This window comes from Belonocnema kinseyi, chromosome 1 (genome assembly GCF_010883055.1).
Source record: "Belonocnema kinseyi isolate 2016_QV_RU_SX_M_011 chromosome 1, B_treatae_v1, whole genome shotgun sequence".
NCBI lineage: Eukaryota > Metazoa > Arthropoda > Insecta > Hymenoptera > Cynipidae > Belonocnema > Belonocnema kinseyi.
The window spans coordinates 92,258,438-92,280,807 of NC_046657.1; the positions used below are offsets into that span (position 1 = coordinate 92,258,438).

Below are 22,370 nucleotides of genomic sequence, written 5' to 3' on the forward strand. Positions count from 1 at the left end.
TGCATGCCAAGACGGTGTCATTTCCACCTTAACATACCGTCGCCACATTTTGAGCCAAGCCATTCCCGATGATAGCTGCAGGGCGTGCCATGCACACCCCGAACATTTAGCTCACATACTATCTAGTTGTCCAACACACGCGAGAACGACCTACATTCAAAGGCACAATGTGGCACTAAGAGTACTTTATTACCATCTGTGTCACTCCTACGGCATTCACCTTTATATCGCTCCTCTAAATGCTCCTAGGGAAATTGAGTCAATTGTCGAGAATGGGAAGTGCCGCATATACTGGAACTTTATATTCTCGACAATTGTTTCTGTTGCTCACTCGAGGCCTGACATGGTTCTTCTTGACTTCGAGAAGCGAACCATGTTCGTTATCAAATTTTCGGCACCAGCTGACAAAAACATCATAGCCAAGGAGAATGAAAAGAAAGAGAGGTATCGCTGCGTGTTCTTAGGGTCCACGAGGCTTTTGCTGGATCGTCGTATTGATTCCTTCACAGACTGCAACCACCTATCTCACGGTTGTGAGACGTGGTTATGGCTGAAATTTTACCGTGATTTCGCTGGAAGCGGGTGCAATTATTCAGATTAGCACCCGCTCCCGGCGAAATCCTGCGGTTGTCCTTATTTTTCTTTAAACACTGACAGCCATTATCCTAGTCTGGGCGGAACGGCGCCCCCTTATACCTCTGAGTCCAGTCTCTCTAGTTTATCCACCCATGCGCGTCGAGAGCTCGAAACCATGACCGACGCAACTATAGATACGAGCCAAGCATCCCAATCGTTTACAGGACACTTGAGCGTCTTCAGCTGATCTCGATAAAAATGAAGCGTATTCAACAATGTTTGCAGCTTCTTCGTCGACTCTCCTCGTAAAGGTTTGATGCTTTGTAATGCATTACGATGAGCGTAGACTAACAGCCTTCGATGTTCGAATCGAGCCTCCAGGATACCACATGCAATGCTGTGGTTGTCGCCGGTGAGCTGAGTTCCTTCCAAGGCAGAGTGTGTCTTGCATTTAACCAGCGTTTTCAGGTAGTATAGTTTTTCTACGTTGTTGAGGCTGCCTTCGTTAAAAATTCAGGTACATTGATGCGCGGAAGTCGACCATTCGACTGAGCCTGTCGCTCCGTTCGTTCGCTGCAGTCCAAAGATTGAACGATTTCTCCTTCCGTGAGCTGAGACCTCACGTCGTAGATTTTCAGCTTCCCCTTGATGTAGTTCTATTCCACAGCGTTGTATATCAAGCCCAAATGGTTGCTTAGGAAGTCCATCCAATAAGACTCGAGCATCTCCATACGAACTCTGTCCTAGAGTCCACTCGACTTCAGGCGTTGACAAGATCGTCTCGGTAAATGCATTTATTACCTTGACCAATTACTGCTTGATTGCCAGTAAATTTCCTCTGAAATTCAAAACACACGTGTTATCTCGACGCTTCACTAAAACGGAGTAAAATTAATGTGATCATCGTTTATGCACTCAGATTGTCACTCGACGCCTTTGTTGTGCGGAGCAGTTACTGTTGCATCAATCGCGATATGCCTTTGGGTGTTTATTTGACATATTTGTACGCTCGTTTGCTGCTCGATGCACTCGAGCGTGCAGAGATACGAAAGAACAGACTTGATGCGCGCTAGAGTACAGAACTCAAGAAACACTCTCGATACGCGTAAGAGCGCAGAATTCGAAATATTCTATATGTTTGGCAACCTTTCTTTCAATTGGTATGAAAATATGTATCACCCTCCATAATTAGATTGAATACATTTATCTCAATTGGTCACCGGGGTTATAAATGAATAAAAAAGCACAAAAACAAAATTTTTTTTCGGAATTAATTTAAAATATATTTTTTAATTACCTTATGAAATTAAATTAAAGTTTCACATTTATAATAAAAAATATAAGATTGAAAAATTTAACTAGTCAGAGAATAAAATTTGACGTTAACACGTCTTCTGTGAGGTGAAGGCGATAACTGGCTATCATTAAATAGCAAAGGGGCTTTTTACGAGAATGGTACATGTGATTCAAAGATGGATATCATCTTTTTTGTTAATACTATTCTTATTTCTCTAATGTATAACATTTCGGAAATAAGACGTTTTTTCCAAATAGACTCAAAATCAAGAATTTTAGTATTAACTCAATCAAATTCATGGTTATATATACTACGATGTACATTCATGACAAATGCGTTTTTCTTATTATTTTATGTTCATTCATACACGTTTTCAACATTCTTTTGGTTTCACCCATATAAGAAGCACAGCAGTTTTTACAAGGAATTATTTAAGCTACGTTGGTTTCTTCCCATTTTTTAGTCTTATCTTTACCTAGTTTAATTCGTAAGCCAAAATTGAATTTTTGTCCTACACATACTAACTCTGCGCAAAAACAATTATCGGCCCGTCATCCAAAAGTCAGTTTACCATAAATAAAAATTTTTGTTGATAAAACTTCTCATTTTCTCAAAAAATTTAACATATCTACAATCCCATCGATAAACCCCTCCTTGTCATCTGTTATAAGACTAGGTAAAGATAAGGCTGAAAAATGGGAAGAAACCATCCTTGTTCACAAAATTCTTTGTAAAAACGGCTCTGCTTCTTATGTGGATGAAACTAAAAGAATTTTGAATACGCCTATAAATAAACATAAAAATAATAAGAAAAACAAAGGACCCCGCACCAAATGTACAGTAAAATGGCCACCGGTAAAAAATTCTAAAAAATTTTTTTTTTTGTATCTTCGAACCGGCAAAGCAATAATTCGAAGGAAAAAAGTAAGAAAAATGGACAGTTTTCTTACAAACAATTGTCAAAGTTTTAATTTTACATGTATTTTAATAGAAAAATGCTGATTTTCGTGAAAAGTTTTTTTTCTCCTAAACTAATAGTTGGATTTGGTTCAAACTTGCACATTTTTACTATCATTCCTACCAAAACAAAAGGTTTATATCCAAGATCTAGAAAGATAAACGGTTTATGTGGTATACACTATGATATAAGGGTGTTTTCATACCTCAAACACCCAAGTATGGAAATTATCATTTCTTAGTAACTAAAGTCACTAGGTATTTTTTATTCAATTACTAGGGTATGAAATAACTTTCAGATAAGTAGAGGAAGTGTGCATGTCAAGGGGCTGTTTAATCATCCCTTATTTAGAGAAGCAGAAAAATTAACTTTTCGTAAGGAATAAATCAACAAAGATCAGACTTATAAAAACACATTAAAACATATTCAGGTAGCCTTATTTATCAGGATTTGCAGTAGATTTTATTTTCAGGGTCATTTAATCATCCCCTGATTCTTGAACCAAGGAAATCGGTATTTAAACGGGATAAAGTACCAGAGATTTTTTATTATAACATTGGTGAACAGAATCACTTTAAAATATATACAGGTAGCTTTTTTAGCAAGATTTGCATAAGAATTTAATTTCAGGGTCGCCTAATCACCCCTTATTTATTGAACCAAGGAAATCGATATTTTAAACGGATTAAAGTACCAGAGATTTTTTTATTAATACATTGATCAACAAAATCACTTTAAAACATATACAGGTAGCATTTTTTATCAGGATTCGCATTAAAATTTATTTTCAGGGTCATTTAATCATCCCCTGATTATTAAATCAAGGAGATCGATATCTTAAACGGGTTAAAGTACCAAAGATTTTTTATTATAACATTGATGAACAGAATCACCTTAAAATATATACAGGTCAGGTTTTTTTTAGCAGAATTTGCGTGAGAATGTATTTTCATGGTCACCTAATCACTCTCTATTTATTAAAACCCAAGGAAATCGATAATTTAAACCGGATAAAGTACCAGAGATTTTTTATAATAACATTGATGAACAAAATCACTTTAAAATATATACAGGTAGCGTTTTTTAGCAGGATTTGCACTAGAATTAATTTTTAGGGTCATTTAATCATACCCTAATTATTGAACCAAGGAAATCGACATTTGAAACGAGATAAAGTACCAGAGATTTTTTACTATAACATTAATGAACAGAATTTAATATATACAGGTTAGCGTTTTTTAGTACTTTTACAAACACGAAAAAAAATAATATTAACTGGTTCAAACATGAATGAACTTGCAACACGCTGTTCAAAACCTGTTCTAACTTATTCCAACCTGTACAGATGATTAAATGATTAAATGACCCTGAAAATAAATTCTACTGCAAATCCTGATAAATAAGGCTACCTGCATATGTTTGAGGTATGAAAACACCCTTATATCATGGTGTATGCCACATAAACCGTTTATCTTTCTAGATCTTGGATATGAACCTTTTGTTTTGGTAGGAATGATAGTAAAAATGTACAAGTTTGAACCAAATCCAACTATTAGTTTAGGAGGAAAAAAACTTTTCACGAAAATCAGCATTTTTCTATTAAAATACATGTAAAAATCGAAACTTTGACAATTGTTTGTAAAAAAAACTGTCTATTTTTCTAGTACTTTTTTCTTCGAATTATTGCTTTGCAGGTTCGAAAATACCCCCTTTGCTATCTAATGATAGCCAGTCATCGTCTTCACCTGACAGACGACGTGTTAACGTCAAATTTTATTTTCTGACTAATTGAATTTTTCAACTTTATCTTTTTTATTTTAAATGTGAAACTTTAGTTTACTTTTATAAGGTAATTTTAAAAAAAAATTTAATTAATTCCGGTGAAATTTTTTGTTGTTCTTGTTTTATCTCTTGGTGCTTTTTAATGAAATTCTTGCCTGAAGAAGTCAGTAAAACAAGCTAATGAAACGTCGCCAAATCATTAAAAATTGTTATTCATTTATAACTTCAGGGATCAATCGAGATAAATTTATTCTTTCTTCCTATCGTTATACCTTAGAATGTGGTGATCAAAACCTGATATATGCACGTGCTCTACGCTCTGCGCCAATATGCTGAGTGAGAGAGAGGACACGCGATCGTACTCGCGACAGGCAGAGAACCAGGTAAAATCACTATCATGGCGGCCAACCGAGCGCTTTTCTTGTGTCGTGGTTGAGAAAATCAGGCGCCACTATGATGCTCGCATTTACCTTAGAACTCCTGTATTTATTATTTTATTCCCGCCTGCGTACTCATCAAGCTCACCCTTGTTCTTCCATTTTCCGTCATGATTAGATTATCCGGATCGAGGGACCAATTGTTTAAATTTTGATAATGTTTAACGGGATAAAATCATGAAGGCGGAGAAAGTCACTTTTGACATTACTGGAATTTATTAATCCAAAATTGTTATAATAAATCATAGAATTTACACGGTATAAAAATTGAGAAAGAGAAAAACCGTACGCATACGAAAATAAATGTTAAGTGCGCGCTCAGACTTGAAGCGTCTGGTCTGTGAGGAAGCGGGATCACTACTGAATTTCCTTCTCTCTTGTAGTTGCTCTCGACTTCAGATCGCAGCGCCGTCTCTCGGCCGCTTCGCGCAAGAAGAGAGCGCGGAAAATTGTTGAATGCTTGTACGTCGTTTAACATCGAGGAAGGGCCTATCCAATTACTATTTCCCCTTACATTTTATATAGGAGTCCATTCCACAAAATGGTAACCGCTCCTCGAAATTTCATTAAAATGCAGTGATGCTCTTGAGGCTATCAGCCAGAGAAGGCCTAGTACCTCTGAGATAATACGTTTGAAATTCGATCCTTAGTCACGCTCAGGCATTGGTAAGTCTCTGTAACGCCAAGGTCTTATATAGCTCTTTCGTCGATGAGTTCAGGGTCCTGGGAAATTCCAGCAAGTCATCCTCGCTTTAAATGAATCTTGACGCCTTTTTCTAATCCAAACTCTCTTCCAATCTCATGAGTGAACTTCTCGACAATCCTTAGAGCAAGGTCCTCCAAAATCCATAAGTGCAGCTTAACCCTGGAAGGGTTTAGTTTATAAACCTGAACCTCAAGTGCCTCATTTTTTTCTGCTGTACAAGAAACAACTGTTTGAAGCACTTTGAATGACGTAAAGATCGTTCTAGAAAATTCTCTATCAAAACCAAGTAGATCCGTCAATGTAAAATACACAAGTAGTGTTCTGCCTTCGATACTCAGGATTGCCTCAAAAGTACCCTTAAAAATCGCAAAACGCAAGAGATAGTTGCGATAGTGCGAGATAAAAGAGGAGAGGGCTCATGGTGTCGCCCTGAAAGACTAGAAGGTGACGTTGGTAGTTGGCCCCTTTTTCAGATCAGATAGTAAATCAGGTTATCCGAAGGGCGTTAATCTGCGTGTTTGCGGGTTTTGAATCGCATTTAAAAGAAAATGTTCCATTTTCGTACCACGTCAAGCTAGGGAAAGGGTTTGTTCACCCTGGTGGTGCCGCGCATACGAAGGTAGGACTATATACTTTGATAAATCATTCGGGCTTTTCCTGAACTATTATCCGCGACTGCTTGAGCATGTTCTCTCCGTCTTGGCGCATAAAAAGACTGGACCTAACCCAGAAAAAAAGTTAAAGAAGGAAAAGAAAGATCCGCGGCCATGCATACACAATCTCGACTAACAAAAATCATACGACCAAAATATCCACATCCGGAATATTCGAAAGGATCAGCTGGAACATAGAGCAGTGGAAGAGCCTCGCCTTAGTGCAACCGCCTTTCAAAGAAATTCAACTTGTTTGACTTTAAGATTTATAGGCCAATAACTTGTGTGATAATCCTGTATAAGATCTTTACAGCCGTCCTAAATGATAGGATTGTCCAAACAATCCGACATATGTGGCGAGAGGTGTATGAAAAATGCGACTCAAAGAAGGGCGTAGCAGCATATGGGGAGAATTTGCTATTTGAAAGGTGCGTCCGCAAACACGCCGAATTATACCATCTTCAAATGATGATGACCTGGATTGACTACCAGAAAGCTTTCGCTTCAACCTCTCATAGACTTATTATCTCTCTGTTGGAAAGCTTGAAAGGTTGATCCACACATAGTCAGATGCATCGAGAAATTGATGCCCCTTTAGAAAGCTATATTTACTATCTCATCTGGAAATTATCGTGTAATAGTTAATAAAGTCACCTTCCAGAGTATCGTCTTTCAGGACGACATCATGAGCTCACTGCTTTTTTTGCATCACACACCTGCCTCTATCCTTGCACTACGAAATTCTACTGAATACCTCTGCGGTGACACTAATCATCGCGAGCATAAGGTCACACGTGTATTTTATATGTATGACCTGAAGGTCTATGCTTCTAATAAAGGAAACTTCAGAGTGCTCTAAATAATGCCAAGGACAGGGGAAATGAAAGGAAGGTATCAAGACCTTAAGAGGAAGCTTCAAGGACTGTACCAAAAATATTTGGTCAAAGTAATTGTCCTTGTGTTCGGTGCTCTCGTATGTCCAAATCTATCACTGAGCCGAGACCTTAAAGCTATTCCCGCGTAACAAATATATGCTAAGGCGAGAGAGATGAAGAAAGCTGTAAGACGTGAACATAAGTGCGATTTATGTACCGCAGTTCTACTGGTAACCGATATCATTTTTTGATGGAATTTGCTCCTACTGGGAACCTGCGGTGGTTGTTTAACTCTTTTTTTTAAATTACGTATATGTACAGGCCGTTAAACCATATCGTTATCATTTTTTCCTTCGAATTCAGATGAAAAAGCGCCTTCTGTCCATTATTTTCTTCGCATCTTATTAGCAGAATCATATTTTTCTTCGACAGGCAGAACTCCTCTATTTTGATGATGATATTCTTAAGTTTTTCTTATAGCCTTTTACTAATTATCAATATTCCCCTCTAATTAACCTTTGTTGAATCTTGCATAGGACATCAGATTATAATTCGTCGTCTCTGTGATGCTCTGGTCCCCGGTAAACACCTCCCCTAAAGCTTTGATTCATATGTTTATTCTCCATTTTATCCCCACGAGTAGTTAAGGAATTACTCAGTCCATCTCAGTACAGCCCAGCCTTCGAGGGTAAGATGTCAATACTGTAGGCGGTCGCGGATGACTTAATATCCTAGAAACACCATATGAAACGTCAATCTAACTTTTTCGAGAAAATATTAAAACGTAAAAGTAACTCTTAAATCTCATAATAATAAAATTCTTCAAGTGTAGAATGTATTTTCTCAGTCATATTCCATTCGTTTGTCGATTGATGTTCTTTTAGTGTCCCACAATACAATCAACTGTCCGAAATTCGAGATGAGAGTGCCCGATCTGACACACTAACTTCAAATTTTGAATACTTTATTTTATGACACTGAAAGATCTCTAATCGAAAAAAGAATGGAACATAACTGAAAAAAGTCGTGTGCAGTTGCAGTGCAGAACCATGCAGGTACCAAAGATCATGTAACCTTCCTGGCGACTGACATTTCCACCTATTATACATGATATACATTAGAAATTCAGACATTTATAACTTACCTGTAATTATATACATTAGAAAATTCAGACATTTATAACTTACTTGTAATTCTATATTATTTTATCCAAAAAGTTGTCTGTATTCCTATGTCAAAGATATTATACGTATATGAATAGTTGTTAACAACTGTGCTAACCTTCCTCGCACTTGGACCCATTCGTCCATGACCGTGAGGTCATGCTGCAATATTCAATATGCCGTGAAAAATTTAAGTCGGTTTTTGATTCTATTATACTAATTTTTAGTTGACAAATTGTACTATTTCAAAGAAATGAAAAATCAGTCATGCTAATCAATCGCATGCTAATGGACGGTGAGTAGGCTCTGCTACATGTTGCGCAGGCCAGCCTCGTGTACAGCCAAAAATGCACGAGCATGTATCCGAGCCTCCCCCCGACTTCACGATTCGTTTTCGCTGGCTAACTGGCTCTTAGGAGTTTTTAAGTAAATGGAATTTTTCAGGGTGTCAAGAGAATGAAAGTTCATGACAAAAATGTTAATGATTGTTTTATAATGAATTCTAAGAGGAAATTGGAAAAAGGTTAATAAACATTTTTTATTATTTCCTAAAATTTTTTAAATTATGTACAAGATTTTGAAGTAAAGTTTTACAATTTTTCCATATTACATCACTTTAGACAAATATTTTTAATATTTATATATTCATATATAAATATTTATATTTTGAAGAATTAAAGACGTTTTAAATAGATAAGAAATATTAAAAAATTTCCGAAAACTTATCAAATATTTCTTGATTTCTTCAAAAACTTTTTAAAAATTCCTAAACATCTTTTAAAAAGACTCGAATCTTTCCTAATACTGTCTAAAATCCTATAAAATAACATTTCTTTTAAATCTCTTATAATCTTTCCAGATACATCTGATATATTAACTTTTTTTTTAATTTTCTTGTGTATGAAATTGTTACAAAATCTATAATGGTTTAAAATACGTATTTCAAAATTTATCTTTTACAATTTTATTTTAATTGTAAAAAAACTTTGATTGTGAATTAATTGTAAAATAAATTTAACAAGATTTATTTTATGGCGACTTATCTGATGATTTTAAAACAAAACATTTTCTAAAGGTAAGTCTTTGTAGCATCTCAATAATTAACAAACATATTCTTAGAATATTTTTCCTTAATTCTGTGCTATAGGGTCAAACGTGGTACAAAAGACCGTCGTGAAATTTCAAATAAAACCTGTAATCTACATAAATTATTATTTGCAATGAGAAATAATAACGTTTTTATAAATATTCCTAAAATTTATCAAATGAGCTAAGTTAGCACGAGCTAAAGTGAACAAAACAGGTAACTTTTTGTTTTCGAAAAATTTACACTTTTCTAGTTATTTAAAAAACTGAAGAACCAACAAATTCTTAGAGAATAAAGAAAACCCAGTGGGCACAACATTTTGGAACGTAATTGGAACGTCCTAAAAACGTTTTTTGGACGTACAAGTTAAAAGACGTCATTCAAATGTTTTAAAAACTGTCCTAAGTCAGGCCAAATGATGTTCTTAAAACGTTTTATGTTCCAATTACGTCTTTGAAACGTCTCTGGAAGATTGTATGTTTATGAAACTTTATATGGATTGACTTAGGACATTCTTAAGCCGTTCTAAAGATGTTCTTTAACGCTTGTGCCCACTGGGAAAAGATGCGCCTGGAAATTGTGTGCAATTATCAGTCCTTAAAATTAAAATTCGAATCGCAAGCGATTATTCAAATTATTTTTAAAAATTTGGCAACATTAAAAATTGTAGTATTTAAATACTTTTAACATTCAAGCATTTTATATTACATTTTGATCAGATGTAATGTGTGTGTGTCTAAAATAAATAATTATTAAGAAAAGTCTACAAACGAAGGACTTCCATACCTTTTTTTGCGAAAAAGAAAATCCTCAATATACTCAAGTGTGAGTAGTAAGTGAATTGACGTCAATTAAACATCCATCATTAATGAAAATTTTTTATTTCTCCAGCTAACCTCCCGCTAACCCCCATTACCCACCTCAGAAATCGCTCATGCATGCTCTCTACTTTCCTATGTTCCTTCCATCCCCAGATCTCCACACCATAACACAACACCGCCCACACCAACGCATCAAACAACCAGACCCTCATTCTCCAATCATTCTTGAATCTTCTCTTTCCTATACCCCATACTTGGCCCATTACTTAACTCGCACGTTCAATTCTTTTCCACACCTGCAGCTCCTTTCCCCCTTCTGCCTCAAACCAAAAACCTAGGTAACAGAACTCCTCCACAATTTCCACTTTTTGTCCGTTCATCTTCCAAACGTAATTTATTTTTCTCTTTCTATTTCTGAAACACATCACCTTTGTCTTATCTACGTTCTCCGTTAGCTTTTTTGTTCCCACATACTCTACGAAGATTCTCATCATTAGGTTCATCCCCTTCTCATCATCTGCTAATAGAACTACATCGTCCGCGTATGCAAGAGAGTATAGTTTGCTATTACCCAAAACCGTTCCTCCTTTCCCTTGCTCCTTTAGCTTTTCCTCTAAGTCTGCCAATAGGATATTAAATAGTACCGGACTCAACGGGCAACCTTGCCCTAGACCTCGGCCTGTCCAGAAAACCTGCCCTTTTTTCTTTCCTCTTTTCACCCTAATCTTGGTTTTAGTAAAAATTTTCTTTATCCTCTCCACCAACTTTTCCTCTACACCCCTGTCTTTCATTGCCTGCCATAACACTTTTCTGTTCACTGAGTCAAACGCTGCTTTGAAATCTACGAACAAAGCGACTAGTTTCCCTTTCTTTCTCCCCAAATTTCTGTTAACTGAATTGTTAAGTACGTAGATGTTGTCTATAGTTCCCATCCCTTTTCTAAATCCCGTGTGATTATGCGGGATACATTCTTTTTGTTCTACCTGACTCTCCAACCTTTTTCTTAAGATTTCTGCATATATTTTATAGCCGACTGATATGAGAGTGACTTTTATTGACAAGCGGTACTATCAGCCCCGTCGTCCACTCTTCCCTTTCTCCATTTCTCCTTGGACTATCCTACACTTTTCCCCGTTGATCTTATATTGCTCTCCCCCTAATAGACCCTTGAAATAATCCGCCCATTCCTCCATTTCGATTTCTTCGTTAACGCCCTTCCTTTCCCCTCTATTCCTATTTATCACATCCCACACCCTTCCTTCTTTGATCGCTTTTTCTACTTCTGCTTTATATTCTTCCTTTCCCCTTTCTCTTTTTATTTCCAGCATCTTCTCATGTTCTTTTTCCCTCCTGTTATACTCCTCCTTCTCGATTTCCCCTCTTCACCACTTGCTCACACGCTCTTTTATTTTCTCTTTACTCTTCCAGCATTCCCCGTCCCACCAGCCTCTCTTTCCCCCTACTCTTTCTTCATTAGTACCCAGCTCATCCTTTACCTTTTTAATAGACCCCATCAACCTTTCAATTAAAGAGTCTATTCCCTCCTCTTTTTCATACCTAAACTTCTCCTTTTCCACCTTTTGATTAAACTCTTTTAATTTATTTACCCTCCAGATTCCCATTTTCGTGTTTCTTTCGCACCCTTTTTTTTCCCCCTCTGCCGCGCTTACTGACGCCTCTTAGTATAACTATGACTAGGAAGTGCTCGGACCCTATCTCATTCCCTACCTTCATACTCCCTATCATATGCCGCATTCTTTCTTCAGCCAAGATGTACTCTATTACTATTGCTCCCTTTCCTATGAATGTGATCTCCCCTTTCTCATCTCCTTTCATATTGCCATCGCATATAAACCATCCTGTTTCTCCTATTATATCTAGTAACTTCCTCCCCTCCCTGTGTGTTTCTCTATGTTTGGAGTTCCTTATAAATGCCTCCTTTTCTTCATCTTATAACCCTCCCCCTTGTTCGCCAGTCCATGCATTTAAGTCCCCTCCTATTAAAAACAAATTTTCCTTCTTTTCCTCCATCCACCTCCTTATTACTCTCCAGCCTTCCTCTTCCCCTCTTCTTCTGTATCCACTCACCACCGTTTCTCTCTTCCCTTCCCTCTTCTTTCCTCTTCACTTTGTTTCCCCTTAGCCTTATGGAAACCCCTCTGATTTATTTCTAGACTCTTTTTCGTCTCCCTTCCCCCTACCTTCCGCAAGACTTTTTTCTTTTTCCTTCATTCTTCTAATTCCTCATCCCATCACCATTCCTCCCCATTCATTCATAACCTGTCTCTTCCTATCCACACCATATAGCCCCTTTTCCTCTCTACCCAAGCCCTCCGCTCTATTTCCTATCTCCTTTTCCTCTCCCTCCATGTCAGATCTTCTTCAATTCTTTCCCTTCTTCCTCTCAATAATTTTTTTCCCTTCATAATTTTCTTTTTCTCCTCCTCACTCCCCACTTTTACTAGAAACATTCCTTCTTTTCCTTCCTTTGTCCCTCCTATTCTCTTGACTTCTTCTACACTTACCTGCACTCTAATATCTCGCAAAAGATTTGTTATTTTCACTTCTCCTGTTTCACTCTCCACTTTTAATCCCTTAACTACTATGTTATTTTTCCTCTTTGCCCTTTCTTCCCCTTCTAATCTTCTTTGGATCTCACTGAGTCTTTTCTTCAAACTTTCATTCTCACTTCGGACGTTCTTTTCATTCCCTTTAACTATTTCCTCATTTTCTGTCTTTTCCCTCATATGCTCATTCCTAATTTCTAGACTGGATACTCGTTCTTCCAACTGATTTATTTCTCTAGATCTCTGTTCGTCCACCTCTCTCTGTCTATTCTCAATGCTCTCTAGTTTACCCCAAATCTTGTCTTTCTCCTCCTTCCAACGTTTATCCCATTCTTCCCATTTTTCTCTGACCTTTTTCACTTCCCCCCTTACATCGTTTCCCTGCCTATTCATATCCCCATTCATGTGGTCCAAACTCTTTCTTGTTTCTTCTCTAAACACTTTAATGAGAGCTTCCAATTTTTCAAACATCCCACCATCCCCCCAATCTCTCTCTGGTGTTTTCCTTTTAATTCTAACTCTCTTGTTATGCTGGTCCCTTTCTACCTCATTTTCTCCAGCCACTCTTTTCCTGTTTTCCTCCCCTTCACTGCTAGTCGCGCTTGCCTTTTTTTTGCCATTCGTCCAGACTTCTGTTCAAACCCGCCTTGCCTAGCTTGTTAAGGCGCTGTAAATTTGAGGGGCTTCCACGTTGCTTGACCGTACATAAGTCCGCTGCCCTCCCCACCCGGATCGACTTCTCGGTACTTTCATCACCGCTGCTGTCACGGTGAAAAACGTCACCCCCCCCCCTCCCACTTCCAATGCTTTCAGCAACGTCAGCTGTTGCAGCCACTACGGTTTTCTGCTCTGTGCGATCGTCCAGTAACTGTTGCCCTCTGGCGCCAGTTTGTGGACTTCGCGTCGACGGCATCCTACCTTACCCAAAGCTCCGTGACGTTTCCCGCCTTTAACACCTGCCTCTTTCCCCCCCTGACCAAACAACTATTTTTTCACTCCTAACCTCAAAAACTTCACACGCTTCTAATTTTCACTTCAAACCGCTCACTTTCACCCTTCACATCTTTGCCTTCACTCATCCTTCTTCCTTTACACTCGATCTCCGCACTTTCTGCCTTTTCTGCATTCACTCACCCTTATTTCCTTCACCAAAGCCAAAAATACACGACTTGAAAAAAAAGAGTTCTTTCGCGATCGGTACCGGAAACGGAAGCCTACCTGTAAAGGAGTTTTATGTTTTCTCCAGATGTATCAATTTTATCAAGAAAGGATATAAAAGAAAAATATTCATCTCTAGGAGTGGGCCAACTTTTGTTTCAAAACCTTTTCCTGTAAAATCAATTTCATGAAATTTCACCTGAATTTATCACGACTTTGAAGCCACCTGACAACACTTTTACATCCAGGTAAGTGCCTGACAATGTTCAGGTGCTATTTCTAATGTCATCCCCTATATGTACATCAATTTTCAGAATTTTGGTGCCGACATTAAGGTTACTCATCCACTCCCTTTTATATTTTTATCAAATGTTTTCCTTTTCAAATCTGTGATTAACGTAACTCGTTTTTTAGAAGAAAAACAGTATTCTGGCGAGGTGGCTGCAGAGAACAAAAATAACGGCGAGGACCGATCTCAGAAAACGAAGCGCTTTACGGAAGCAGGAAATCCATCAGTACTAATGAGCACTCCCCGTCCTTACAAAAGTGCGAAGAAGTCAACCCGTAATGAGAAACGAAATATTCCAGCCACCAACTCCAATTTGCACAGCTCTACGACCTTAAGTTCTGACTCCAATTGTCTTCCCCGAGAATATCATTTTTCGTAGCACCAGAAGTCAAAATTCACCTAATTCAGAAACAGAGACCGATGTAATTGAACAGTTGGTTGTGCCACTATAAAAACATCCTAAGGTGGGTTTTTAAATTGTTCGGAAAAGGCTCTTATTTACAAATTTGTAAGCTTAAGAACTGAAAATTGCCATTAAAATCTAACTTCCTGTTCTTTTCATAAATAAAATATTCCATGAACATTCATCTGAATTCTCACAAGTGGAAGTTTTTAAAGTTGCACATATCTCATGCGGGATGCATGTCTTTAAAAGATTTACGGAAATTCCTCAATTTTTTCATTATTATATAACGAGTACTTTATCTTTTGCCATAACATCCTGTTTGAAGACGTTGCAGGTGACAAATGCTATTAAAAGTTTTTGAATAGGGGCCATCCATATACCACGTGGACAATTTTTCACCACTTTTTGGCCCACTCCCTCCCCCCTCGTGGACAGCCATTGAACTTGGACAAAGACCCCCCCCCCCCCCCGTACTTTGTCCACGTGGACACATTTTATGAAAATATATATATCATTAGTCTTCGAACTGTCCGGGAGCTCGCGACAATTCCATGGACATTATTTTAGCACTTACTGAAATTTCAGATTATTTTATTTTCATAGTCAAAACTTCGAAATTCGTTGACTAGCTAACAGCTTTTGTTGCATTTTGCAAGAATTTATCGTTACACTGGTACAAAATTCTAGTGAAAATACGTCATTTTAGTTCTCTTGAAACCCACTGGGCATGGTTGTTTGAATACTAAGAACTAACCAGAAATTTGACTGGCAGATTCTCGGTGGTGTCAAAGTTGCTTGGCAGGCTGTCAAACATGCCAACACTTCAAATGAAGAAACGTCATATTAGTACTCTTGAAACCCATTGTTGCGAGCCGTGAATCTACGTGAAAAGTGAGATTTTCGTAGTTTCTTTTTTTATATACATATTAGTTTTAAAGAAGTATCCTATGGATGAAAATTTTAGTTAATGAAAAGGACAAAACTTTCATTCGGTTGCCGATTAAAATGTCAGTCAACTTTGGCACTACTCAGAAGTTGCAAGTCAAATTCTTTGTTAGTTGTTTGCACCAAAACAATCATCCTCAATGGGTTCAAAGAGTACTAAAATAACGTTTTTTTATTTGAATTTTCGACATGCTAGACAGTCTGGCAGTCAAATTGGGCACCACGGAGGAAGAGCCAATCAATTATTATCTTACCTTTTAGCACCTAAAGAATCATCCCGAATGCGTTTCGGAAGTACTAAAATGACTGTTTTCATTTTAATCCTGTCATCTTTTATATGGCCCACAGCCTGCTAGTCAACTTTGGCACCACCGAGAAGCTGCCAGTCAAATTTTTTGTTAGCTTTCAGCATTCAAACAATCATTTCCAATGGGTTTCAAGAGTACTAAAATGAAGGTTCTATTTGTCATCCTGTAATTGTTTATATGTTTGAAGATCTGTCAGACAAGTTTGGCACCACTGAGAAGCTGCCAGTCAAACTTATTGTTAGTTCTTAGCATTCAAACAACCATCCCCCCGTGGGTTTCAAGAGTACTAAAATAACGGGTTTTCACTCGAATTTTTGACCAGGTTAACGATAAATTATTACAAAATGCGCCAACAGCTGTTAGTCAACAAATTTCGAACTGTTGACTATGAAAACGAAAGAATCTGAAATTTTAATGAGTACTAAAATAACGTCCATAGAATTGTCGTGAGCTCCCGGACTACAAGAAGACCAAAAGGAACGATGAATTGACTAAAAAAATTCGATTTAGCTTAGAAACGTGAGCTTAAACATGATTTGAATTTCAAAGAAAAAGTCGTGAAAAAATTATAATTAAAAATAAAAATAAAAATTATATTTTGCCCAAGCACAATATAAAAGTTCGAGTATAGCTAGAGTATACCCCATCTCATTTCAGTACATTTTCCACAGATTTAGGGAAATGTGTGGATGGCCCCATACCGAATTATGTATATTAAAAACAGAAAATTTTGGTACATTTCCTTTAATGAACGAATCAAACAATATTTAGCTTCAAAGCTAAAAGTTTTTAATAGCAAAATGAACATTTTGAAATTTCGATTCCAATTATTTGCCAAATTCAAAAAAGTATTCCGAAAGATGTGGTAAAATGAAAAAATAAAATATTACTCATTGAATCTAAATCGACAGCACGATTAAATATTATGTAATTGCTGAGAATATTCAATCAAAATATTTACTCATATGCAATATTAATTTTTATCTGTGCAGAAATTTTCTATGCTGATATTCGTCATTGAAGTCAAGTATATATTTTCAGTCAATCAAAGGAAATTACAGAAACTTTCTGTCGTTAGTGTATATTTCAACCATTTCTTGTTGTTTTAGGCAAAAAGCTTAGTTATTTTCGTGAGTCCGAAATCCACGATTCTCAATCATAATTGGTAACTAGAAGTTCTATAACCAGTGTTCCTTTTGATATTGTTATTATTTGAAAATGCGAGATGACCTACATGCCTGTCAACATTTTCAACAAAACTTATAGCTAAACAATAGTTACGCCACTGCCTCCATTAATCTAATGTTAACTAGAATAGACAATGCTGCATTTATGTTTAAGAAAATAAAACATTGAATGTGATCAAGAAAATGTTCGCGGAAAACACAACAAGTAAAGTTTTTATGGATATTATAAAGAAATAGATAAAAACTGAAAACCCGAAAAACCCGCTTGAAACATGAAACAAATATACTTTCCTTTTTTTAAGAAATTAAGAAATCACAAATGTCTAATTTCACATAATATGTACAAAGCACGAGTTATTATTTTCTCCAACAGAATATAAATAATGAAAGTTACTTATTTGTATAAGGACATAGTTACTCTACATTTCGTACAATTTTTTATTTATCTTGAGAATTTATAAATGATAAAAAGTGTTACAAACTAAAAATCACGTTTAAAGAGTAACTTGAGATAATATTACAGACAAAATTTTCAGTTTCACAAAGTTCCTTATTTTTAAAATATTAAATAGTCCATTTTAATGTGATAAAATATGAAGGGAGCATTTGCAGTCATTTGGCTCTAATTTATTTTTTATGAGAAATAACTGCCATCCTGTACCGCAGAACGTAATCGGTATTCTGTGTGACTTATAATCTTGTTAAGTTTCTATTGTGATACATTTTGCTGAATACGCACGTGGCTGCTTTTTTGCAATTGAAGGAAATGTGAGTATGTTAAGAGTCAAAAACATAACGACAATTTTGAAAGGCATTTAAGTAAAAGTAATTCTCCTTAGAGATCCACCGTAGCATATCCTAAAGTACATACCAATTCTAGTTTAAAATTTATAGGGTCACATGCAGGAGAAAATATCCACGTGGAACTACACATGAAAATTCTGGTGATATTTTTGAAGACTTCACGCAGAATTAAATCTTATTTTCAATTGCAAGATCTCGTTTCATATGTCTATAGACGTCATTTTGAGAGTTTTCTGGATGAACCATGAAGAAGAAAAATTGGTAAAAACCCAAATCGGACGGGACAAATAATGGAATATCCCGCAGATGTCCCATATCGATGGCGTTACATAAACACCTCGTATCTGCAAATTTTTTAAATTTTACAGTAGAAACAAAAAACGTCTCATTTCCCACAGCTACCTGAATAAATATAAGGTTCTTATTTAGGCCCGTAGTGGGCAGAAAATGCAAGTTCCGCCATTTATCAAAATTTACGATGATAGCATCCGAGGTTTTCATGTCAAAAGCCAAAAACAACATTTTCAACCAAAAATGAAGATGCGAGTTTTTCATATAACGCCATCGACATGCTGTGATGGATGGATGAATTCACGTGACTGTTACGTATATTTTTCCGATTTTTCCATGTGGATATTTTTGCCTGGGCGGTAATGTAACCGAAATGACAGATAATCCATATTGTATAAAATATATCTACATTAGAATGGCTGTGTCTTATGGTTTTAGTGGTTTTAAGAAATCGAATAATTTCAATCAAAGCGCCTTAAATACATTACGTGATTTTAAATGGCTTATTTGCAAAAAATCGAATCTTAGAAAGATATAGCGTTAATAGAAGAATCCATGTAGGATCTTGCATTAGAATATAGACACTATTATGGTTTCACTTTATCCTACTTAATGATTTTAACATGACTTTATGACATTCAAACTAATTTCATTTTTTAAGTTTTGATTCAGTATTATTTGAGGTTCATATTTATTTCACTTCAGGTAAAAACATTTCATAAATGCCGAATATAGCCTACTCTCATTGTATTCATAATTAAGGTAGTATTTCGTTTAAATCATGTGAAATTTTATAATTTTGTATAAGTTAAACTTATTATAATATACCAATCCCATTTGGATTTGTAAAAGCAGACCTGGTAAGAAGGCTTGCATTCAAAATGACTAAAAATATTGCATCGTTTACAATTCTTGAATCTGCATTTTTTCGGAATCTATGAAATAAGGTATGAAATAACAAAAATTGAATAGATGTCAGTAGGTAAAACTTACTATCAAATAAAATTTTTTAAATTATTTGTATTATACGTGCATAAATACCCTTAAAATATGAAATTTAAAAGTACTAATAAGATTGCAATTAATCCATTACCCTGTTGGTAACTTTTACTTTATTTAAATTCTATCACTGGAAAATAAAATAAATCGTGATAATATGTAAAATAACTTTTCATAGCGTCTCTACTGAAACTTCGAGTTTCGATACCTGTAGAGTGGGTTGAAACACGGTGTTTGCATCCCTTGGGTTGAAACATTTTGTCTTCGAGTTTCGGTACGTGTAGAGCGGGCTGAAACACAGTGTTTACATCCCTAGGGTTGAAACATTTTTTCAGCTCTAGGGTTGACACGTTGGTAGGTAGGGTGTACAGGTACCTCAACTCGAATTTTCAATAGATTTGCTATGAAAAATAATATGCATTACTAGGAATGTAATACAACGATCGCTGTGTTTCATCCCTTTTAATGCAACATACTATTTCATAGCAAATCTATTGAAAATCGGAGTTGAGGTACCTGTAGACCCTACCTATCTACGTGTCTACTCTCAAGCTGAAAAAAATGTTTCATCCCTGGGGATGTAAACACAGTGTTTCAGCCCGCTCTACACGGTCCGAAACTCGAAAACAAAATGTTTCAACCCTAAGGATGCAAACACCGTGTTTCAAACCGCTCTAAAAGTATCGAAACTCGAAGTTTAAATAGATGCGCTATGAAAAATAATATGCATTACTATGAATGTAACACTACCATCGCCACTCGTGTGAATGCAGCCCTCGCTTCGCTCGGGCAACAAACTTCACACCTGTTGCAATCGCTGTGTTTCATCCCTTGTAATGCAACATACTATTTCGTCACAATTTTATGAAGGGAAATCAATCAAAATGATATGAAATTGCCAACCGAATGTTTCAAGAAGCTTTTTCCTGACTAATTATACCATAAAGGTTAAATGAGAAAATAAAAATAAATTTTTTGAATAGAATTAAGAATCGTAGTTTACAATCCTTTTAGAAAGTATTCAAGAGTATCCAAAAAAATAGTGTATTCAAAGTTACTGATTTTTCATATTATATCTCATTTCATGGATTAAAAAACTGCAGAAGAAAATTTTCGCATGCATTGAGTAATTGCTGCATCCACATTGGACCTGTAAATCTTCAATCTATTTCAATGGAGACCTTCTTTCCCGCGACCTAAAAAATATTGTTAACGGGCTTCAGAAGGAGAAAATTGCCTGCTTCAGTTAAATATTACATCACCCGTTGTTCACTTATTGTGCCCACTTTGTCGACGTTTATATAAGTAAATGGAAATGCTCTTAATAAAGTTTAGGAATTTGACTAGTACAAATCGATTTTAGTCGTAGAAGCGCGCTTAAAATAAGAGTGGATTATAATAAATTTTACTCTGCTGGACCTATGTATCAGCAGAAATTGATATAAACGATCTGTTCGTCTTTCAATAATTACTTCTTTTTTTTAATATTCAATCTTTAAATCTTGATTACTTTAAGAACATTGTTACCTGGAAAAAAGTGATTTTGCTTATAATTATTCGTCCATAACCATGGTTTGCCTCACAGAAAAACGCTGGTCATAAATGTGTTGCAGCTCAAATTTCATTGGTCTCACTATGAGAATTTTCAGTCTCATATTTATTCCTATGAACGTAGTTGCACATCTGGGCATCTAGGGGAAATTATCATTTTGAGACTGAATATTGCCTCATTTGGAGAGTTGTGGAGTGCTGAACCGCGCTCTGGCCCACCTGAACACCTGTCAAAGCAATTATTCGCTTTGCGATATGAGACTAAATAATCTTTGATAAGCAAACTAACTAAAGTAATATTGACCTAATTTTAAACTTTCTTTCATTTAAAAGTGCGTACTAGTCACTTAGAGTAAAATTATAACTTCGTAATGCAACTTGCAAATGTTGGGTTAGTCATGGCCGTCGACATTTATACTAAAGCCAGAATGTATAGAAAAAGTCTTGGCCGTCCTAATATACAATTAGGTATTTTCACTTCAATCATTAGCTAACTTCACTTTGTTGAATGCAGAAAATCTAGAGGAAATTTCTTTGAACGCCCAGGTTCTGAATGAAATGTAATTATTTATCCTTTTTTGGAGTATTACATTTTTCTAAAAATATTTTGTCATTATTTAAACAATTATTTATTGTTTATTTTCAACATTTCTAAAGATTGAGCCAGAGATATCAACTTTCTTTTCAAATTAATATGCTATGCCACATTTTGTTGAATAATGACATGATTTTGATACATTTCTCTTAGTGTTTAATCAATTTCTATTTGTTTAAACAAACTTCATTTGCTCAAGCAGTTATTTTTATCTAACTAAAAAAATGAAACAAAATAGAACAGATACAATTATGTTTCGGACTATATATTGTATAGAAAGAATACGTTAACCACTTTTCAATTGTTTAAACAAATGTAATAATAAATATATAGAAATTTGTTAAACATTAGAAGAAATGTCTCAAAATTATATAATTATTCTACAAAAAGTAGCAAAGGATATCAATTTGAAAAAAGTGGACATTTCTGGCTCAATTTTTAGAAATTCTAAAAATAAACAATAAATAATTTTTTTAATAATTACATAATATTTTTTCAAAAATGCACTTTTCCAAACAATGACAAAATAATGCATTTCAATCCGAACATACGATTATTTTTTACATTTTTTGAAAATAAATAATAGTTTAAATAATTTACATTTGTTTAAACAATTGAGTAATTATTTGTATGAAAAAGACGACAGTTATTGCTAAAAAGTACCAATAATACGTAAAAATGCAATTTTTGGATTTATGGGGTCTGTGTGAGGGGAGGGGCGGGGGGAAGTTATTAGTATGGTTTTATTTCTTAGAGACTCCTTTTTAATCCCTAGAAATTTCGGCACATTTCGATAAAACCGTGGAACATGAATTTTTCGAAAATTCAAAATGACCTTGTGTTAATTAAACAGGATTTTCAAGTGCCCGGTGGCACGTGTTAATATTCAAATTTCCAAAAACCAAATATTACAGA

The 22,370-nt window shown here is 35.7% G+C and overlaps 1 protein-coding gene across 4 annotated transcripts in view; it reads left to right on the plus strand.

Annotated features, from left to right (window-relative positions):
• The window catches only part of LOC117183066 (potassium voltage-gated channel protein Shab), a 164,409-nt gene extending 144,892 nt beyond the window's left edge, over nucleotides 1-19,517 (plus strand). For 3 of the 4 annotated variants that reach the window (XM_033376223.1, XM_033376232.1, XM_033376229.1), the window contains one exon: nucleotides 14,495-15,169. In XM_033376223.1, coding sequence (XP_033232114.1) covers nucleotides 14,495-14,748 — 254 coding nt within the window. In that variant the 3' untranslated portion in view covers nucleotides 14,749-15,169. Of the gene's footprint in view, nucleotides 1-14,494; nucleotides 15,170-18,109 lie in introns of those variants that run through there. The other variant, XR_004468342.1, reaches the window with a different exon arrangement.
• The last annotated feature ends 2,853 nt before the right edge of the window (nucleotides 19,518-22,370 follow it).